At 55.9% G+C, this 18,870-nt stretch overlaps 1 protein-coding gene across 4 annotated transcripts in view; it reads left to right on the top strand.

The window, feature by feature from the left end:
* Positions 1-17,856, top strand: part of CHST15 (carbohydrate sulfotransferase 15) — a 59,870-nt gene extending 42,014 nt beyond the window's left edge. For all 4 annotated transcript variants that reach the window (XM_058671377.1, XM_058671378.1, XM_058671379.1 and 1 more), the window contains exons 5-8: positions 2,020-2,176; positions 14,130-14,286; positions 16,522-16,669; positions 17,563-17,856. In XM_058671377.1, the coding sequence (XP_058527360.1) occupies positions 2,020-2,176; positions 14,130-14,286; positions 16,522-16,669; positions 17,563-17,753 (653 nt within the window). In that variant the 3' untranslated portion in view covers positions 17,754-17,856. The remainder of the gene's footprint in view (positions 1-2,019; positions 2,177-14,129; positions 14,287-16,521; positions 16,670-17,562) is intronic.
* Positions 17,857-18,870: the final 1,014 nt, after the last annotated feature.

Here is an 18,870-nt window from a genome sequence, read left to right as displayed (position 1 = left end):
TATCTGCCAAAGCCCTGACTCACTTGCGTGATGATTAAACTCAACATCAAGTTTCCGAGGTCGTGTTCCCTCTCCCCGTGGTGCCACTCGGCTGCTAGCCGTTTTCCATAAAGCTGAGGGTCTTAACACTCGAAGAACCATTTCTGTTTCTCGGAGACTCCTGTCTTATCTGTCCAGGGCCTAGCAAGCAGGGTCTAATACATTGAATGAAGCCTTAGTTTCATTTCCTAACTCTACTGACTTCTAGATTTAAACAAATACAAACAAACAAACAAAACACTGAAATCTGCTGATATTTAGGTCAGGCAGACTTGGTGAGGTTTGGTGGCCTCCTGGTATAAGGGCCGGAAGATAGGGAGGCAGGCAGCAGGTGGCATCTAGCTCTGCTGTGCCGGCAGCTGGCTCCAAGCCTTGTGACGAGTCTGTCCCATCATTCCTGACCTCAGTCGGCTCATCTGCTCATCCTTTCTGGGCTCATCCGAGTCCTGGGTGGTGTCAGCTCCTCTCCAGCCAGACCCGTGCAGAGGCGTGCCTGGCCTGCTCTCAGCCCCCCAGGGATGCCTGTCAGCTTCTCACAGGGGGCAGGGATGTGTCTATCTCCTTTTCCTTTTGCCTTGTTTGATCCCAGCACCAAACACAGCTTGGGGCGCTAACTGAATGCCAAATGAATGTTTTCTGGGTGGGTGGAGGAGGGATGGCGGACACGTGGCTGGCCTGACAGGTGGCTGGACAGGCGCCCTGTGCTTTCAGGACCACTTTGTGTCTGGGATCTGCTGGGATCTGTACCCATGCGGTTTCAGATGCTTTACTCATCCTGATGAGTGGGATTTTGAAAGGGTTCCTGATTGGCTTGCTGAGAAGGGATAAAACACCCAGGAGCAGACATGCCCAACTGTGGGTGGTTACACAGCCAGCACATTTTCTGTATGCTTGCCACGTGCTTGTCACGGACCAGAGGAACTTGCCTTCCTGGTTCTCATGTTTCCTGAGATGTTCACGCAGCCCTATGCAACATGTCAGGAAGCGGGCCAGAACTGACTGATCTGCCTCCCTCGCTTTTAAAAAAGTCTTATGATTTGTTTGAGAGACTGAAGGACAGAAAACGGAAGAGATGGACAAAGAGAAAGAGAGCTCTTCCATTTACTAGTTCACCCCCCCCATATGGCTGCCACAGCAGAGCTGAGCCAGGCTGAAGCCAAGAGCCTTGGGCATCTTCTGATGCTTTCCCAGGTGCATTAGCAAGGAGCTGAATCAAGCACCATTCTCGTATTGGGATACCAGCTTTGCAAGTGGTGTGTGCCACAACACTGGCTCCAATTTGCTTTTCTTTCTAAGTCTCTGGTGACTGTCCTTAAAAAAAACCAGGGAACTGGGTCAGTGTCTGAGAGAGTCTGTGTTTGTAGAAATGCCCGTCTTGGCCTCACCTCTGACATGGACTGCAGGCTTTGCGTTTCCATCCTTGAATCCCATGGACCACAAGGAGCAGAAGGGTCTGGGAGCAGCCCCGAGGGCGGTGCAGTGAGGAAGGAGGGTTGGACATGGGGCAGGAGGCCCTGAGAATCGTCGGCACAGTCTCCTCTCTGGATCCTAGGTGTGTGACGTGACTGACCCTGTTGTAAGGCCACACTGATGCACTTTGCATCCGATACCCTAATGAGGGGAGCTTGGCTGGACTCGTGTTTTATCTCAGATGCACGTGAAAGAAGCCGCACATTGAGCCGAGCATCTTGAACAGAGCTAAATACAGAGAACCCTGGGTGCTAATCAAGAAAGGCTTCATCTCTACCCACGCTGGAGAGGGGCTAGGACCCTCATGGTCAGGTGGTTTGCCTGGATTTCCAGACAGGCTGGGATCACTCTCCTGGGGTGAGGGGGCGTGCCTGGAGTCCCCAATGCCAGCGATGGGCTGACCACCTGCCAACTGGGGCTGATTCAGAGGCAATGGCTGGGAGGCAGGTGTGGGCGCCAGCTCTAGTGAGCCCACCTGAGTCATACACAGCTCCTGCCTTATATTGCTAGGGGAGGCCAGTGCCTCCACCATGTGGGACAACAATGCCTGGAGCTTCTTCTACGAAAACAGCACAGCTGGCGAGCCTCCGTTCCTGACGCAGGACTTCATCCATGCTTTCCAGCCAAACGCCAAGCTCATTGTCATGCTGAGGGACCCCGTGGAGAGGTGAGTGCATAGCTCTGTATGTGGAGCACAAAGGGAAGGCGCTTTTGAGGAGCCGTGTTTCTTTCTTGTCACAAACAAGATTTTGCCTTGCTTGAAAAAAAAAAATGGCTTGCAGTTGCAGTGGGGCCGTTTATGTCTTGTGTAAATGTTATTCTTGGGACAATCTCCGCCGTGTTTAAACAAATCACAGATTGTTGGCTTAGCCACTCTGAGCCTGGTCTGGGCGCCTTGCAGCCTCCACTGGGGTTGCCCTGGGACCCGGGGTGGTTCCTTGTGCCCTGGCCCGGCTCAGGATGCACTCCCTGAATCAGGAGTGCTGTCTGACCCACAGGACTTGGCCCTTGGAGCTCTGGGTCTCCCCACTGGTTGGGAAACTTTTCCATTGGTTTGCTCTGACAGCAGCATTTCCAACTTTACTGCAGAGACCAAGAGGAAGGCCACAATGGACATGATGGGTCTGCCTCTTCCGCCAGGGCTGCCTGGCCCAAGTGAGACAGAGCCATTGTGAACCCCTGGCTGGTACATTGAGTCCTGTTTCCATCTTTGATGGTGCCCGTGTAGATCACAGGATCTCAGAGCTGCCACATTCTTCCTCCAAATGACCACTCCATCAGAGAGAGGAGAGAGCCTTCTAGCTGGAAGAAGGCCCTTTGGGGACAGCAAGGTCTCCCCTGAGATGGCCAGGCCAGGCCAGCTCTATTCTTCCTTTTGTAACCAGGTCTTAACAGGAAGCACCTACAGAGCTGTGCAGACAAAGCCCTGCCCTGAAGTGGGTGGGGCCATCAGATTCTCGGAGGCAGGGCACAGACCTGCCTGTGTTACCTTCTTGGAGTGCTATCTCTTTGGGGTTAAATTCCACCACCCCAAAAGATAGGCTTGAGTTCTAGCCTCTTGTGTGCGTCGCTGAAACCTGGTTAGGAAGTAAGGTTTTACAGATGCTGTCAAGTTGCAGCTAGGTCATCTTGGGTCAAGGTCGACCCTCGTCCACCCTCAAGGGCCCAGGAGCAAGCCGTGCACAGAGACTGCAGTGATGTGGCCACAAGCCGAGCCGTTCTCAGGACCGCTGGCAGTGCCGGGAGCTCGGGGAGAGGCATCAGCAGACTGAGTCCCCGCGAGGCGTCAGCCCTCTGACCCTGGATGGCAGAGGACTGGCCTCCAAAACTGTGGGCGAGGGAATTCCCGCAGCCCCAGGCCTTCCGCCACAGCCCTCCCTCCTGGCCCTGCAGCCTTCCAGTCAGAATAAGCCTTGTTTGTTGTGTTTAAACATTGGAAAACTCTGAAGAAAAGCTGTTTGTGAAAACACTGTTTCCCATGCAAAGGCCTGCCACTTGTGTTTGGTGTATCTTCTTCCAGGCTTCTATATTTTATGCTCTATGTTCTATATGTTCTATGCTTTTCTATGCAGATGAGGATGTGTAGTGTGAGCTCGGCGAGGGAGGGAGGAAGGAGGAGGAGGAAGAGGAGAACGCTCTCCTGTGATGGCAGCCATGTGACCATGTGGTCTCCTTGCCTGTTTGAGTATGGGGAAAGTCCATTCTGGCCTGGTGGCCGGGTGGGGGGGTCCCCTCACGCCCCTGGCAGATCCTGCTTCTCCCAGTGTTGGGGAGGGCAGGATTAATCTTGGCTCCTGACATCCTGGGCACACGGCAGCCCCCAGGTGCCCCTGCAGGTGTGTCTGCCAGTCTCGGGAATCCATCCATCAGGGTCCGAGGCAGCCACTGACATTGTAGAATCAGGTCCCTGTCCCCATGAGGTTAGGAATCAGGCTCCTGTCCCCTACCTTGGCTTGGTGACACACCACACAAACCGCTGGCATCAGAAGGGCAGGCCACAGAGGTGTTTTTTCAGCTGCTCTGCTTCTCCCTCCTGGCTGCGCCAGCTGGAGGTCCCAAGACGGAATGTTCCATCTGGAGTGTGCTGTCTACACCCCAGATGCCTTCATTCTGAGACTATACCCCAACTTCAGGGCTTGGGGGAGAGGAGCCTGCTCAGAGCAGTGGGGAACCGGGTGCCTGGCCCTGACCCCGTTTGCTAGCCCCATGCCTGCTCCAGGGAGGTGGTGCTCCTGGTGTGGGCACAGGTGTGGCTGTGGCATGTCAAGCTCCTGCAGACTCGGGTCCTGCACCTGCTGAGAGGAGGTGCGCTGGGCAGACGAGCTGGAAAAGCTGACATTGGGCGGGTTCCTAAGGGATGAATAAGTTTGCCAAGTAAGCAGAAAGGGGCTGGGCCAAGGGCTGAAGCACCCCCAGCAGGGAGGAGGGTGAGGACTGGGCTGACAAGGAGGAGGAAAATGGGCCCAGGCTCCCTGCATGTGGCCTGTCCTGGCAGTTCAGCTCCACCTCTGAGGATAAGACAACCACAAAGGCGACCTGGGGGCAGGATGGGCAGTGGTATTTGGCCAGGGGCAGGAGGGGCCAGCTGCAGAGCCCACCCCAGGCATGGCCCACAGCAGGATATCAGCGCTGCCACCCTCTTATGTTGTGGGTTCCTCACCTCCTTGGTCCTCGGCAGAATTCAAGCCTTTATCAGCCCTGTCACTTGCAAGATGTTGCTGGCTGGCTCTCTGACTTATGCACAGTGATGGATGGCAAAGGTACCCCAGTTCGGTCCAGTGGAGCTGGTGCCTTGTCAGAGAAGTGAGCACTACCTGTGCTGAGGAGGAGGTGGGGCGCGGGGTGGCAGTGCGTGTCGGAATGCACACCGTAGCCTTGCTGTGCACGTTATCTGCTGGGCGGCAAGTTATCCCCAAGTCAGTGGCTTCAGACAGCACCTGTCAATCCCACACTTCCAGGACTTGGGCACTGGGCATGGCTCTGCAAGATCCTGTGTTACAGGGTCTCTGCTAGCCACTGTCAGTGTAGACCAGGGCTAGGGTCTCATCCAAACCTGCAGGAGGACGCGCCTCCAGGCCATGCCCAATGCCCATGCCCCACTCATACCCCCACCCCCGAGGACGGCTGGAAAGAGGACCCCTGTCTTTGTGGACTCTTGGCTGTCCTTGGTCTGTGTCTCAGGGTCTTTCCAGATGCCCACGGCTCCACCCAAGGAACAAGGGTGATTGGTTATCATGATCTACTGAGCCTCGTCACAAGGGTGACATTGTGTCACTATCACCACATCCTGTAAGACACAAGGCCCAGGGTGGGGGCTGCTTGGCAGGGGAACTTATGGGGTGGCAATGCCGAGCCATGGGATGCAGAGACCACCCCTTGAAGCCGGCCACCTCATGCACCTGCTTGCTCCAGTCCCACCTGGACATGGGAGCCCAGTCTGGCATCCCTCAGCTGTATGCTGCCCGCTTGGACAGCAGAGGGAGTGCCTGCTCTCGGCATTGAGTTCCTGACAGTTTCTTCAACATTTATAAAATATGTAACAATAAGGATTTCTTCTTTTTTAAATCCCATGACTCATGGCCCATCTGAAATGACTGGCTCCTTCCCCACCCCAAGCAGAGAGGGTGATAAATATTATATGTTTATGTCTCTCTTGAAGAAGCAAACACTCAAGAGCCCAACTTCCCATTAGTCTGACTGCATCCCGGGCCCTGAGCCCACTCCAGTCATCCGTGACCTTGCACTCCTGCGAGCGGGAGATTCCCTGGGCTGCTCACTGCCAAGTTGGCTCGGACCACATCATTCTTTTCCCTATGCAAATTGGCTTGGAGAGGGGGGAAAGATGCCACTTTTCTTTCCAGCTGGAGATTCACATTTAGCCTTGATTTCTATAATTGGCAAAAGTCAGGGGCCTGGGAAATCAAATCACTTCCAAGTTTCCATAGGAAGGCACAGGCAAGGAGTCCATTTTCCCACCGCTGGAGAACAAAGCAAAGAGGGGAAGAGGGATAGGATCCTTCTGGCCAAAGAGGCCAGGAATTCCTGCTCTGGGATTGCATCGAGGGAGATGGTGACAGCTGAGAAGTCATGGGCCCCTGTCCTGAATTGACCTGTTGTTTAGAAACAAGCCACCACTGAACTCACCAGATGAATTGTTCATTCTCTCCCTCTCTTGGGTGCTAAAGCATCCCTTTCGCCTCTTCTTTGTGAGATGGCTGACAACTTGTCTCTGACCTCACACACACAGCTCCAGCCCGATAGACATGAAAAGCTTCTGGAAGGTTCTGGGCCTCCACCGCAGCCCCAGTCTTTGGAATGCCATCTGCTAAGGACTTTTCAGGGCCTGCAGTTTGATTGAATTCTGCTGTAAACCTCAGCACAGCACCCAGGAGCGACCACCAGCTGGAGTGGTTGGTCTTCTTCACATTTTCTGAGGATTGAGGTGAGGGAAAGGCAGCGCAGCCTGGCTTGCAATGGGAACTTGACTTTGACTCGGACCTAAGCCGCAGAACCTCAGTAGCTGTGTTCTTCGTTGCCTGTATCAGCTGATTCTTTTTTTTTTTTTTAATACCTGGACTGGCTAAATTTTATCTACTCATGACAACGTGCTGAAGGTGGAGTGAGGTTTAATGAAATATGTCCCTGTATATGCCTTCACTGACTACAGAGGGCTGGCGGGCAGGAACCTGGTTTCATTGGCTTCACTGCATGTCCAGTGTGTGGTGGGGTGGAGTGGGAGCAGCTCCCACACTTACTGTGAGTGGGGAGTGCTGGAGTCACAGGGAGAGACATAGCCTGGCAGTGGGGAGGGGTCCAGTCTGCAGTGCAACCTCCCATCCCTCTGCCATTCACTTGCCCCAAGACTTGCAGGTGACTTGCTCTCTGCTTCATGTCGTCGGTAGTGAAATGGGGAAAGAATCCAATCCCTAGGATTGTGGAATATGTTAGATGGCTCTAGATGAAATGGCTCAATACACACAGTGAGGTGTTTAAGCAGTGCTGGACAGATGAAGACCGTTCTGTCTTCATTAACTATTATTATTACATTGGCAGGCATCAATAGTAGCAAACAGTGATCACCAAACTGATCACTTGCCCACTTGCTCACAAACATCCATCACGTAGCCCATGCGTGCTCCCTGTGGTCTGCATGCAGGAAGCCAAGTGCAGGGCATGCCATGGCCTTGTCCCCAAGCACTGGCCCCAGTGAAGTGCATGCATAGCAGGGCCATGGCCTTGTCCCCAAGCACTGGCCCCAGTGAAGTGCATACATAGCAGGGCCATGGCCTTGTCTCCAAGCACTGGCCCCAGTGAAGTACATAGCAGGGCCATGGCCTTGTCCCCAAGCACTGGCCCCAGTGAAGTACATAGCAGGGCCATGGCCTTGTCCCCGAGCACTGGCCCCAGTGAAATGCATACATAGCAGGGCCATGGCCTTGTCCCCAAGCACTGGCTGTAGCGATTTGCCAGCACCTCCCATCCAAGCTCTGTAAGCAGGGGTGAGGGCTGCTGGGATGGGTGCCTAGGTAAGAAGGGTCACCTAGGGTCACAGGGTTGGCGAGTGGCCAGGCCAGGTCTGGATCCATCGGATCCTGCTGGAGAGTCATGTCTTTCATCCCCCTAGGAAGATCCAGACATTTCTGGGGGAATTTCTGAGAGATTTCTGCTTGGGGGCCAGCGCCCGGGGCACAGCCAAGGCCAGATGGGCAGGTGGAGGTGGGGATGGTGTTGGAGTTGCCACCGAGGACTCAGCTGACCTCATATAGCTCTGGGATTTAGCAAACCCAGCAGCAGCTGGTAGACCTGGCCTTTCCAGCCAGTGGTGCTTCCCGGTCAAGCTGGGAGCACTGGCAGAGGGACCCCCTGCTCTGGTCTAGTTTATTTATTTATAAAGAATTGTTTATTTATGTGAAAGGCAGAGTCAGATGGAGGGAGGGACAAAGCTGGGCAGAGAGAGAGAGAGAGAGAAAAAAAAATCTTTAATTGCCACAGTGACTGGTTTTGTTCAGGCTGGGGCTCAGAGCCCAGAACGCCACCCAAGTCTCCCCATCTCCTGCTGCCTTCCCGCTTGCAGTACTAGGGAGCTGGATCAGCAGTGGGGCAGCCAAGGCTCAAACCAGGGCTTAGATACAACATGCTGCTGTGGAAGTGGACTGTGGAGCCCACTGTGCCACAATGCCCACCGTAAGGACATTGCCTGGTTTTGCCAAATGATATAAGCAGTAAGAAGCCAGTCTTGGTGGGAGCTAAACTTGGACCATGCTGTTCACTTACACACCCAGGTTTCGGGGGACAGTACGCTGACCTCAGGGCAGGAACTAGCATGGACGGACACTGCCTGGACCAAGCTTTGCAGTGACCACAGAGCTTGGACTTGGTGAGGATTTCTGCCAATCAGCCACACTGACAGCTCTGCTCCCGGAAGCTCCATGTCCAGGGCCCTGGGTGGCCCCCATTGAAGCTAAGGATGTGTTTTCTCTGGAAGAGATTAGCACAAGTAGGACTAGTTAGCATTGGTGGGATTAGTTAGTGATGTCAGATCCCAGAGGAAATGAGGCAAACTTCCTGGGGAGGAAAAGGTGAAGTCAGGGAGACAGTGGGGTGGTAGGGACGGTGAGTGACAAGCTGGGGAGACCATGGGGTCGTGGGGATGGGGTGGTGACAGGCTAGGGAAACCATGGGGTGGTGGGGACGGGGAATGACGGGTTGGGGAGACCATGGGGTGGTGGGGACGGGGAGTGACAGGAGCTGCAAGCTCTCACTGGGATGCAGGAGTGACCCAGGAGGAGTCATGGGGAGCACTGGGAGTGGTCCCAGTCATTTCCTGGGGAAGCCGAGGTTCTGTCCTGGAGTCCCTGGCACACCCCCTGTGGGCTCTGGAAATGACCTGAGATCACAGGAGCACCCCTCCCCCTGCCATGCCCCCAATCTCAGACCTTGGAGCTGGCAGCCCCAGGCCAGGCAGACAGCTCCGGCTTCTGGGAAGGTAGGCTGGGGAACATTCTAGAATGGCTACCGGGTAAAGATGGGTGTCTTGCTCTGGGTGGGAGAGAGAAGCCCGTGTTTACTGTGGCTTGTTTTTAGGGACAAGCTTGCCAAGCCCCATGTTCTCCTAGAAATGTTTGCAAAGGGTGGCTCCACACAGGGACAACCAGGGACAGGAGCCCCCTTGTGTCTGTCTCTGCAGAGAAGCTAAGAGGAGGGGTGTTCAGACCGGGGTGGGATCTGGGGAGATGACACGGGGCAGCAGGGATGGCTGAGTGCCCAGAGCCAGGAGTTCTGGGGTTGATGCGTGAGGTCGGCTGTGGGGCAGGCTTGGAGGCATAGCAGGACAAGCCACACTCTGGCCACTCCTACTCCACAGGGGCCACTGTTCTTCCGTGAAGGTCCCACATTCAGGGCCTTGCCTGACTGTAACAGGTTGCTGCTAATCTTCGTGCCCATGAGCTTGCATCTGTAGGGACGTTTGCCACGGGGATTGCTGGGGAATAGCAAGGCATGCTTTGTAAATGTGACTGTCCCCCACGAAGGCTGAGCCTCAAAGTTGAGGGCATGGAGTGCCCTGCTGTCTCCCCTACCTTCCCAGCCATGCAGAGGGAAGCCAAGCCCAGATGGACCCAGGCAGCGTATCATCCACTGGGAGGTCTGAGGCCCAGATGTGGATATTCTGAGCTGGCAGAGAACGGGTCTCTTTAGGGTCGCTCCACATTCAACCTGTGGTAACCCTTGACCCTTCCTGGCTGGCCTGGCCGCTGCCCCCCATGCCCCATGAAAAGACGATGTAATAGCACACAGGCCCCTTCCCAGCCCTGTCTGCATCTCTCAGGACAGACAAGCATGATCGTTACTGTCCACCCTGCCCAGCAGAGGTCGGGGAGTGCTTGATCGGTGATTGGCACTGGGCTGCTGGCTGCTGGGGAGTAACAAGGCAGGTATTTGGTCTCTAAGAGCATATTAATCACAGTCCCCATGTGGGCATGGCATGGCTACCTCTCGGGGTGCTCGTAGAGGATATGTGGCTGTTCACTGCACTGTCACCGAGGAGAGGTTTGATGGTGGCTGGGGGGGTACTCCCATGCTGCCGGGGTGAGGCCCCCAGGAGCGGTGAAGCTCCCCGCCAGAGTGGAGCCATAGGTAGGGGAACTGTCACAGCCCACAAGCCCCCTGGGCTTGTGCTGACTTCTGTTAGTTGAATGTGAGACTAAAGCTGTGCTTATGGAAGCTTGCGTGCTGTTAGTAACTCCTGGGAGCTCAGAAGTCACTTATGAGGGTGATGACTGTATTTGGGGATCAGGCAGGGGTGGTGGGTATGCAGGACATGCCTTTCCAACTGGATGTTTCTGCCAGCTGTAGCTGATGTGTGCCGCGATGCTCATGCAGATTGTGGATCCAGTGGTGCTGGCCTGGCTTGTGCAGATCACCCAACATGTTCCCTGCACAGAGATGCCATCACCCAGCAGCTTGGGCATCCCTGCCGTTAGGTGACACACAAATGACAAGACTGTACCGAAAACTACTGAGCTGTTCACTCTAAAGGGAGAATTCTAGGACATTAAAGCCGTGCATCTAGGGAGTGGGCATTTGGCCCAGTGGTGAGGTTGCCCCGTGGCATGCTTGAATCCCCTATCGAAGTCCCTGTGCTGCTGACTCCAGCCTTGGGCTCCTGCAGATCCTGGGAGGCAGCACGTGCCAGCTCAGGTCACTGGGTCCCTGTCACCCAGGTGGAAGACCTGCATAGTTCCCCACTCCTGGCTTTAAAGAGTGAATAATTTTTAGGAGTGTTTGCATAAACATGCTGTGAAAGAAGGAGAACCCAGCATTGGAGAGAGGGTTCATGGTAGGGATGTGGAGCTAGAACTCAAGGAGGGAAGTCCAGTTCTCCAGGCGCAGGGAAGGCCGGTCACAAGCCGATCACCACCCAGGCACTGTGCAGTCTGAGGAGCCTTGGCAAGACCACAGAGTCTTAGCTTGTCCACGTGGCAGTAAGTGGGCATGTCCTGGCTTGACGCTGGACATGGAGTGTAGATCGGGTGTTGCTGTAATGTTTTTGGTTGCTTGGGGTGGTATCCATGAATACACTGGCCTTTCCTGACAAACTTTCCTGTTGATCCCGAGCGCTCACTGGCTGCTATATTCCCTGATGTCATCACCTATGGGTCTCTGTCTTGGTGCTTCTGAACAGAAGTGACTTCAGCTTTTTGATTTGTTTATGCCTCTACTTGTGCCCCTGAGACGTCGCAGAATGAACGCAGCAGTGGCCTCGGGATAACCACTGGACTGGTGTCTGTGGGACGTTGAAGCTCACCGCTGGCCACTCTCCTGTTCCCCAGGGGAGAGACATGGGCCACTTTCAAAGGTCCGCATGCAGAGACACCAACACATAGGGTCCCTCTGGACCCTATGGTCCCAAGACCCCTGCCTGCCACAGGGCAGAGGCCAAGCAGTGTCTGCCACACTCTCAGGCCCAGTGGCACGGGCTCCACCAGCCACCTTCTAAAATAACCACAGCACAGAAGGCCTGCAACACTTTGGGTCTTATATTTGGAATTGCCATTGGAAACGGGCCTGGCCAAATGTAGCACCCATCTGCTCAGGATGGTTTGTGAGGAAGGCAGGGAGGTGGTTATGCAGGAGGGGGCTGGGCAGGCCCCAGATTGGGGCACCAGAATGGAGTGTCAGGTCTCCAGACCTCCATCACAGCCTGGGGCTGGCTGTTTGCTTTCTTGGATACACCCTCTCTGGCCCAACTTGGCCTGGTGGCAAGCTGGTCTTGGTTCCTGAGCCTCCTGCCTGCTGCTTTGGGAAATGGAAACACCAACGTTAGGCTTTGTCTCTACACTTCAGCATGCTGGGCGTGGGTACCTGCTTTGACTGGCTGAGCTGTGCCATCCTGCCTAGTTTTGGCAGAGCGGCCTTCTTTCCTCCAAGGTCCTGAAGTTGCTCTGGCTTTCCAGAGCAACGTTAACAGTGGAATGATTGGGTTCTCTCAGATGATGCTCCCAGGAAAGCAATCAAGGATATGGTGGGCAGGGAGAGTTGCCCGAAGGCTGCCCCCCCCGATAAACTGTCTGCCAGGCTTTTACAGCCGGGGGGGGGGAGTGGGCAGGGGTTAGGGACAGGGCAGTGGGGGTGCCTTTCCTGCCTGCACTGTCCCTTTTCATCCAGGTTGTATTCAGAGCTTGAACTGAGGTGGGATCCACAACCCCCTGGTCATAGCCCCCTGCTTGCCTGGGACCCCTACTCCTGGGTTTCGGGGCGACGGACAGATGCGAACACAAGTTCCGCCTGCTGTAGGCTCGGCTTTGCTTTCCCGGGGCTGTTGTCAAGGATGACCATACACTCCGTGACTCAGAACAGAGTGGACAGTTGCTCTGTGCAGATGAGAACCTGAACCTGGGAGGTCTGTTTGCGGGGTCAGGTCCTCCTGGGGGCTCTGTGGCATGGACTGCCCTGTGCCCTTCACTCCTTACTCCCGCCTTCTGGTCACAGATACGCTGCTCCGACTCTGCCTCTCTCTTCTCCTGGCATATGCGCCGTGTCTGGGTCTTCTCCTCTCCGGTCCATGGCTCCAGGGTCCCCCAGCCAAAGCCAGCACCTGACTGCATCTGCCAAAGACTCTATCCCCACACAAGCTCACCTTCACAGGCACCAGGAGTTAGGGCTTGGACATACTGGGGACATGGACATGTTGTCGCAGGCACAGTGCAGACAGGATGTGTGGCCCAAGGCCCTGCCCAGCTGTTTGCCGACAAAGCGCAGTGTGAAGCCCTCTCCCCACCCCTCCCCCATTTGCTCTAGGATGGGTTCAGGCAGGGGGCCATAATGTATCCTTAAAGCCCATGACCTGACATACCGGCGTCCTCTGTGGGTACCACTGGTTCAAGTCCTAGACACTCCATTTTCTGATCCAGCTATGCCACCATGGCTTCTAGCTTCACCTGGCTGTTGTGGCCATTTGAGGAATGAGCCAAAGGATACAGGATTAAAACAAAGGGTTTTGGCTGAATCAGTTGAGCAGGATCTGTGATGACAGGCAGGTGACCAGACGTCGTGGTCTTAGGGTGAGGGTGAGTGATTAGGTATGGAAGATGGAAGGTGATTGAGGGGAGCACAGTCTTTCAATTAGGCTGGTATTCACCTAATTTGTGAACCAGATGAGGGGTCTTTGCAGCCAGAGGAGTGTTGTGGGGTAGGGGCGATACTGGGAGAAAAGGCCACCCTTCAGAGTGACCTCTCAAGTGGGGTTCAAGCCGGGGGCCTCCCTGTCCAGCCTGCTCAGCCAGGTGGGGCCTGCTGTGAATGATGCCGGAGTCTGTGTGTTTTGAAAAACTAGCCCTTTTCTAAATTCAGTCTGAAACCATGGCCCCTGCCCGGAATGACTGCTGGTCAGTTGGGGCCAGTGCAGGGATGGTCCAGAGCTCTGGCCTCCCATGCATGCAGCGAAATTCTTGCCAAAGTGGGGTGAGGCAAAGGGGACGTGGAAGTCAGAAGTGGGATTTAGTCAGGAATGTGGGTCCGATCTTGTTACCTGTGGTGGGGGTGCGTCTGCCTGAACATTTCCTTGTGTGAACAAACAGAAAGGTTGATGTGTGGGGTCCACACACCTTGGTAGGTGCTCACGCACACACGAGGGTGTTTTACGTTCTTTGAAAATAAGCTCTGGCCAGTCTAGAATGAGGCCTCAAATGATGTTTTTTAAATGTCAGGAGTGTTCATGGGGTGATGGTCAGAAACTTCCTGCGAGGCACTTGTACTTGTTCCTCCAGAGAGAAAGGTGGGAAGTGTGCCCCCTCTGCTGGTGTACAAGTTCTGTAGCCTGGGGGTGTCTCAAAGCTGTGCGAACAGCCTGGGTCCGAGATGCCGAGAAAGAATGAGAATCCCACTGGTGATGGTTTTCTTGGGCCAGTGTGGACATGTCTGAGTCCGGCAGAGCATGGATGGTGTGGGAAGGAAGGGTGGGAGTGAGGGGAGAATAGGATGGGCTCAACGGTAAAGCAGGAAAGAGAGAGGTGTGTTTTAATGAGCATGACCGTGTAGTGTGATTGCATGTTGAGTTTCTTCATCACCCCAGTGGCATGATGGCACATCTGCGGGTGGTAAAATCGCTTTTTGATTCACAGGTTGTACTCGGACTATCTCTACTTTGCGAGTTCGAATAAATCTGCCGATGACTTCCACGAGAAAGTGACAGAAGCACTAAAGCTGTTCGAGGATTGTATGCTGGACTATTCCCTGCGCTCCTGCGTCTATAACAACACCCTCAACAACGCCATGCCTGTGCGTACCCCCGGCCGGCCCCTGCACACCGCGGGTTGTCTGCTCGTGGTCGTCATGCAGTGGCAGTGTAGAGGGAAATGTTAGGGAGGAGACACAGTGGAGCATTTCAGTGTGCAGATGCTGGCTTCTGAGCCTTTGAGCGGTGCCTGATGCAAAGGCGGATGCTGGGCCCTGGCAGCTGGCTCCCTGCTCTCACCCCATCACCACTCTGTCTCCTGCCTCACCGTTCAGTGAGGCCCCTACAACACACCTGTTGCTTTGGACCCACAGCCTTGGGCTGCCCAGCTGGCGCGGTGCCCTCAGAGTGTTCTTGGGAGTGGTGGATTTGGTTGGCAGGCCCGGGGCTCTAAGTCAGATGCTGAGTGGGCATGAGTGGAGAGAAGCCCGTGTGCCCCATGCTGTCCCTGCTCACACTACCCCATGCATGGACCCTCCTTTGCAGATGGGCACTGTGAGGGGCAAGGTACCTGGCTACCAGGGTCTGTTGGGGTTCGATGGGCTGAGCCCTTTCCAGACCTGTTGGCCATGGAATCTCTCCGAAGCAGGTTACCTGAAGAAGACCCCAGAAGAGAGGGACAGGTGTGACTTTGGTTTCAGGAGGACCCCTCGGAGCAGCTTGAGCTGTTCTGGGTTTAAGAGGGCAGGGGGAGGCAGGACAGAATGGAACTCTATGTGATGGGGCCATTTTTGTTGTTGCTTTCAATTGCACTTCTTTACATGAAAGTGACATAAACACACACAGGGATGGCACCCCTTGTGTGGCATAGGCCCCAGTCCCTCCCCCTGGCATTGTTGGTACCACTGGGCAGAGCCACCTGGGTGTGCAGCCCCCCCAAGGAGGCAGGATGTCCATAGCTACTTCCTCTGGGAGAGCGAGGGTAAGCCCCTCCCCCTCCTGCACTCTAGCCGTGGACTTCAAGGTCATGAGTGTCCTTGAGGTGTCTCCCCCTTGTGTGTGCTTGAAGCTTCCTGATGAAGATTCTGGAAACTCTTGCCAGTGAGAGACAGGAGGGAACCACCCCAGGCACTTACTCAAACCATTTTGGTTCACCCCCATTTTACAGATGGGGGTGCTGTGGCTCGCAGAGGGCAGCTCTGTGACAGGCAGCTCCTAGGAGCTGTCCCGCTCTCCTGTGGTGTTAGAAGCCCATTTTCCCTGGCTGACTCCAAAAGTGCACATTGCAGACTAGCAGGATGACACAGTTTAGCAACTGTCTGCTTAAAGGGAGAGTCCGGGGGCAGGTCTGGGCACCGGAGGGATGTGGCTTAGTGGGACCTGTGTGGCTGTGGGCGGTCCCTGGGTAGGTCACGCTGAGGGGCAGGGGCAGGCAGGGTGCAGGGGGGTCCCGCCTCCCCCCTTGTAGAGATGCCTCTTCCTGTCTGGGCGGGCAGTTCCCCTCCCTGCAGCCCATGTTGGTGGAGGTGATGATAGGCAGGCTGCAGAGGACACAGCGCACCCAGCCCAAACCCCGCCCCACCCCCACTGTGATTGTCCTCCCCTCCCAGGGCCTCAGCTCCTCCCTCCAAGCAGGGGCTCAGCATGGTCCCTGGACCAAAGGCAGCCCCTTGCGCTCCCTGCAGGTGGGGCCTTACTCCACTGAGCAGGCCTGGCCTCAGGTTTGGGAAGCCTCAAGGCCTTTGACTGGTTCCCCCTCCACGAGGATTCCCCGTGGGACTATGTCCTCTGTTTTTGTTGGGAGCCTCCCAGCTCCTGGCTTCCAGTTCTTTATGCAGATTAGAACGCCTTATTAGGAATCACAGTTACTCTACTTCACTGTGGAGCTAGAGCTTACTGCTTCTTTGTTCAAAGATTATGGCAGGGAGGAGAGGAGAGGAAAGGGAAGGGAGAAGAGGGGAGGGGAGGGGAGGGGAAGGGAAGACCCGTTGTTGTTGGCTCACTCTCCACATGTCCACAACAGCTGAAGCTGAGAGCTGGGATGCAATCCAGTCTCCCTTGGGGGTGGCCAGGACCTATGTGCTTGAACATGATAGGAAATGCCCTAGAGCGTCCTGCCTCCATTCTGGCTGTATTTGGTGCCCATCATGTGTGATCCCTCTAGCCCCCTTCCCCACCCCTCTTAGATGCTAATCAACACTAAGCTAATTCAGATCTATTTCTTTTTCGGTGTGTAAGTCCAGTGCCTGGGGGTGATGGTGGAGGGGGTGGCTCTCGGTGGCAGGAGCCACCCTCCGGTGTTGGGAAGTGACTCCTGAGCCCCTGTGCCTCTGCGCTAGGTGAGGCTCCAGGTCGGCCTGTATGCCGTGTATCTGCTGGACTGGCTCACTGTGTTCAGTAAGGACCAATTCCTCATCCTGCGCCTGGAAGACCATGCGTCCAACGTCAAGTACACCATGCACAAGGTTTTCCGGTTTCTGAACTTAGGTATGCATCTTGCTTCCTGCCGAGGGGTTCAACGAGAGTTCCAGGGATGTCTCTGTTCCAGGCACTCTCTGGGTCATGCCTTAGACTCAATGAGCAGACTGGCCCAGGGACACCCTAGGGAGGCAGTTCAGTGCCTGCTTGCCGCACGGGCTATGGATTCTCTGGGCAGGCAGGAGTTCACTGTCCAGGGGGAGAAACTACAGTGCCACCCCCTGGGTGAGTGGCAGGTGGTACTGTTACAGTGGGACCTCCTGGTGACTTGGTGTCCCAGCAGCTGAGGACACTGGGAACAGAGTCTTATAAGGGATTGAGGAGAGGGGAGAGGAGGGGCTGGCCACCGCTGCTGGGCCTCTGAACTAGGGGAGCCCTGAGGTGCCCAAGTCCCTGGGCGTACCTAGCTGTCACAACCCCACTGCCCACCTTGGCAGTAGTGCCCAAGGCTTGTGTGCTGGTGGGGGTACTGCCCATGTGAACAGGGCACCCAGGAAATGCCAGAGAGGGGTCCAGCTGGCTTACTGCAGCTCTAACTGTCTCTGAGTGGGCACAGGTGGCCTCCTCCCTGCCCACATTCCTGAGGCCACAGCACAGCAAGAGTGTGAAAGTGGTCCAGTCATAGGCCCTGGGCAGCAGCGGCCGGAAGCGAGAAGGACTGGGCCGGGATGGCAGCATGGCCGAACCCCTGGCTTGCTGGACCCTGGGGTGGGCACTGTTGTCCAGCACAGGCTGGTGGCCATGGAAAGTACCCCCCTTTAGGGGCCTTGCTTGTTGGTGATGCAGTGGCCAAGGGACTGCAATCCCCCAGCGCTCCAAAAGGCAGTTCACACCGGAAGCTGGCCGGGGTCCCTGTCCCCCTGCCTCCCCTCCTTCCTCACCCGGCTGTTCTCTCCCTCCAGGGCCCTTGAGCGAGAAGCAGGAGGCCTTGCTGACCAAGAGCCCCGCATCCAACGTGCGGAGGCCCGAGGACCGCAGCCTGGGGCCCATGTGGCCAGTGACCCAGAGGATCCTGCGGGACTTCTACCGGCCCTTCAACACCCGCCTGGCACAGGTGCTTGCCGACGAAGCGTTTGCGTGGAAGACGCCGTGAGGGCGGCCATGGCCCACAGAGCTGTGGCTTTATGCAGTTCTCATGGTGGGGAGTTGGTTCAGCTCAGAGCGTGGAAACCCCCATTTCTGCAGCTGGAACCTTCTCTCCCGTCCACGACACTGTGGCATCTCTGTCGCGCCAAATGCCCTGACTGCCCCCTCCACATGAGAATGCCAGGGACTCCACCTTCGGCTCTATGGGTGCGTGGCCAAGGCAGACCAGCTGGACCCATGCTGACTGCAGGGGGGGACCCTTAGAGGGCCTCAGCCCAGCCCAGCCCAGCCCAGTCCAGCCTGCCTCCGGGACAGCCCTCCGCGTGGTGACATGACCGGATCCGACTCAGCATGCCCCAGGCCCTCCCCTGGGGCTTGCCAGGCCTTACATCGCAGTCAGTTTGGAACTGCTCTGTCCAGGCTGCAGCCTGACTTGGGAGAGGAGCGAGAGTCCCTTCAGAATGGTCTGATCCAGTTCTTCCTTCCGCTGCAGCACAGCCTGCCCTGTGACCTGTCGGGTAGGAGCCCCTCTGGCCTCTGTTGCCAGTGGCAGCGTGCACGCCTCTCTCTGGCCCTCCTGTGCAAACTTGACTTTGGATGCTTTTGAGACAGGCTGCTGCCTGCGTTCGGCAAGCCCGACTCTGTCCTCTGGCTCGTTGGATGTTTTCTCAAAGAATTTGGTCTCTAATTGGGAAGATTTTTTTTTTTTTTTTGTACTGTTAATGCCAGAGGGAGCAACCTCAAACATTGGCCACCCGGTGGATACTTTAAGAACTAGGCTGTCTTCCTGTGCGTCTGGTTGGCAGAGAGCTACAGGAGGGTTAGTGTCTGGACTGTGGCCAGCAGCAGGCTACCCCAGTCCTCCCTCCCACTGGATGAGTTTGCTGTGTGTGCTCTCCACCAGGCGTGGTCCACACACCGTACGCAATCCTGGAACCACAAGATGTGTTTAGAAGCCACGCAGATGCTGAACTTGGGCCATTCGAGGGGTGCGGAGTGAGGCTGCTAGAGCCATGCTCTCTGTGGAACTTTCCATGCCGTGTGGCAGCCTAGTGGATGCTTGGGTGGAAGAAGATGCCGGAGCTCCCTTGGCACAGCCCTGTGGCGGAGGTGCATCCGAGCAT

This window comes from Ochotona princeps, chromosome 13 (assembly GCF_030435755.1).
Source record: "Ochotona princeps isolate mOchPri1 chromosome 13, mOchPri1.hap1, whole genome shotgun sequence".
Taxonomy (NCBI): domain Eukaryota; kingdom Metazoa; phylum Chordata; class Mammalia; order Lagomorpha; family Ochotonidae; genus Ochotona; species Ochotona princeps.
The sequence above is the reverse complement of the archived record's forward strand: the minus strand, read 5'-3'. Positions and strand labels throughout refer to the sequence as shown.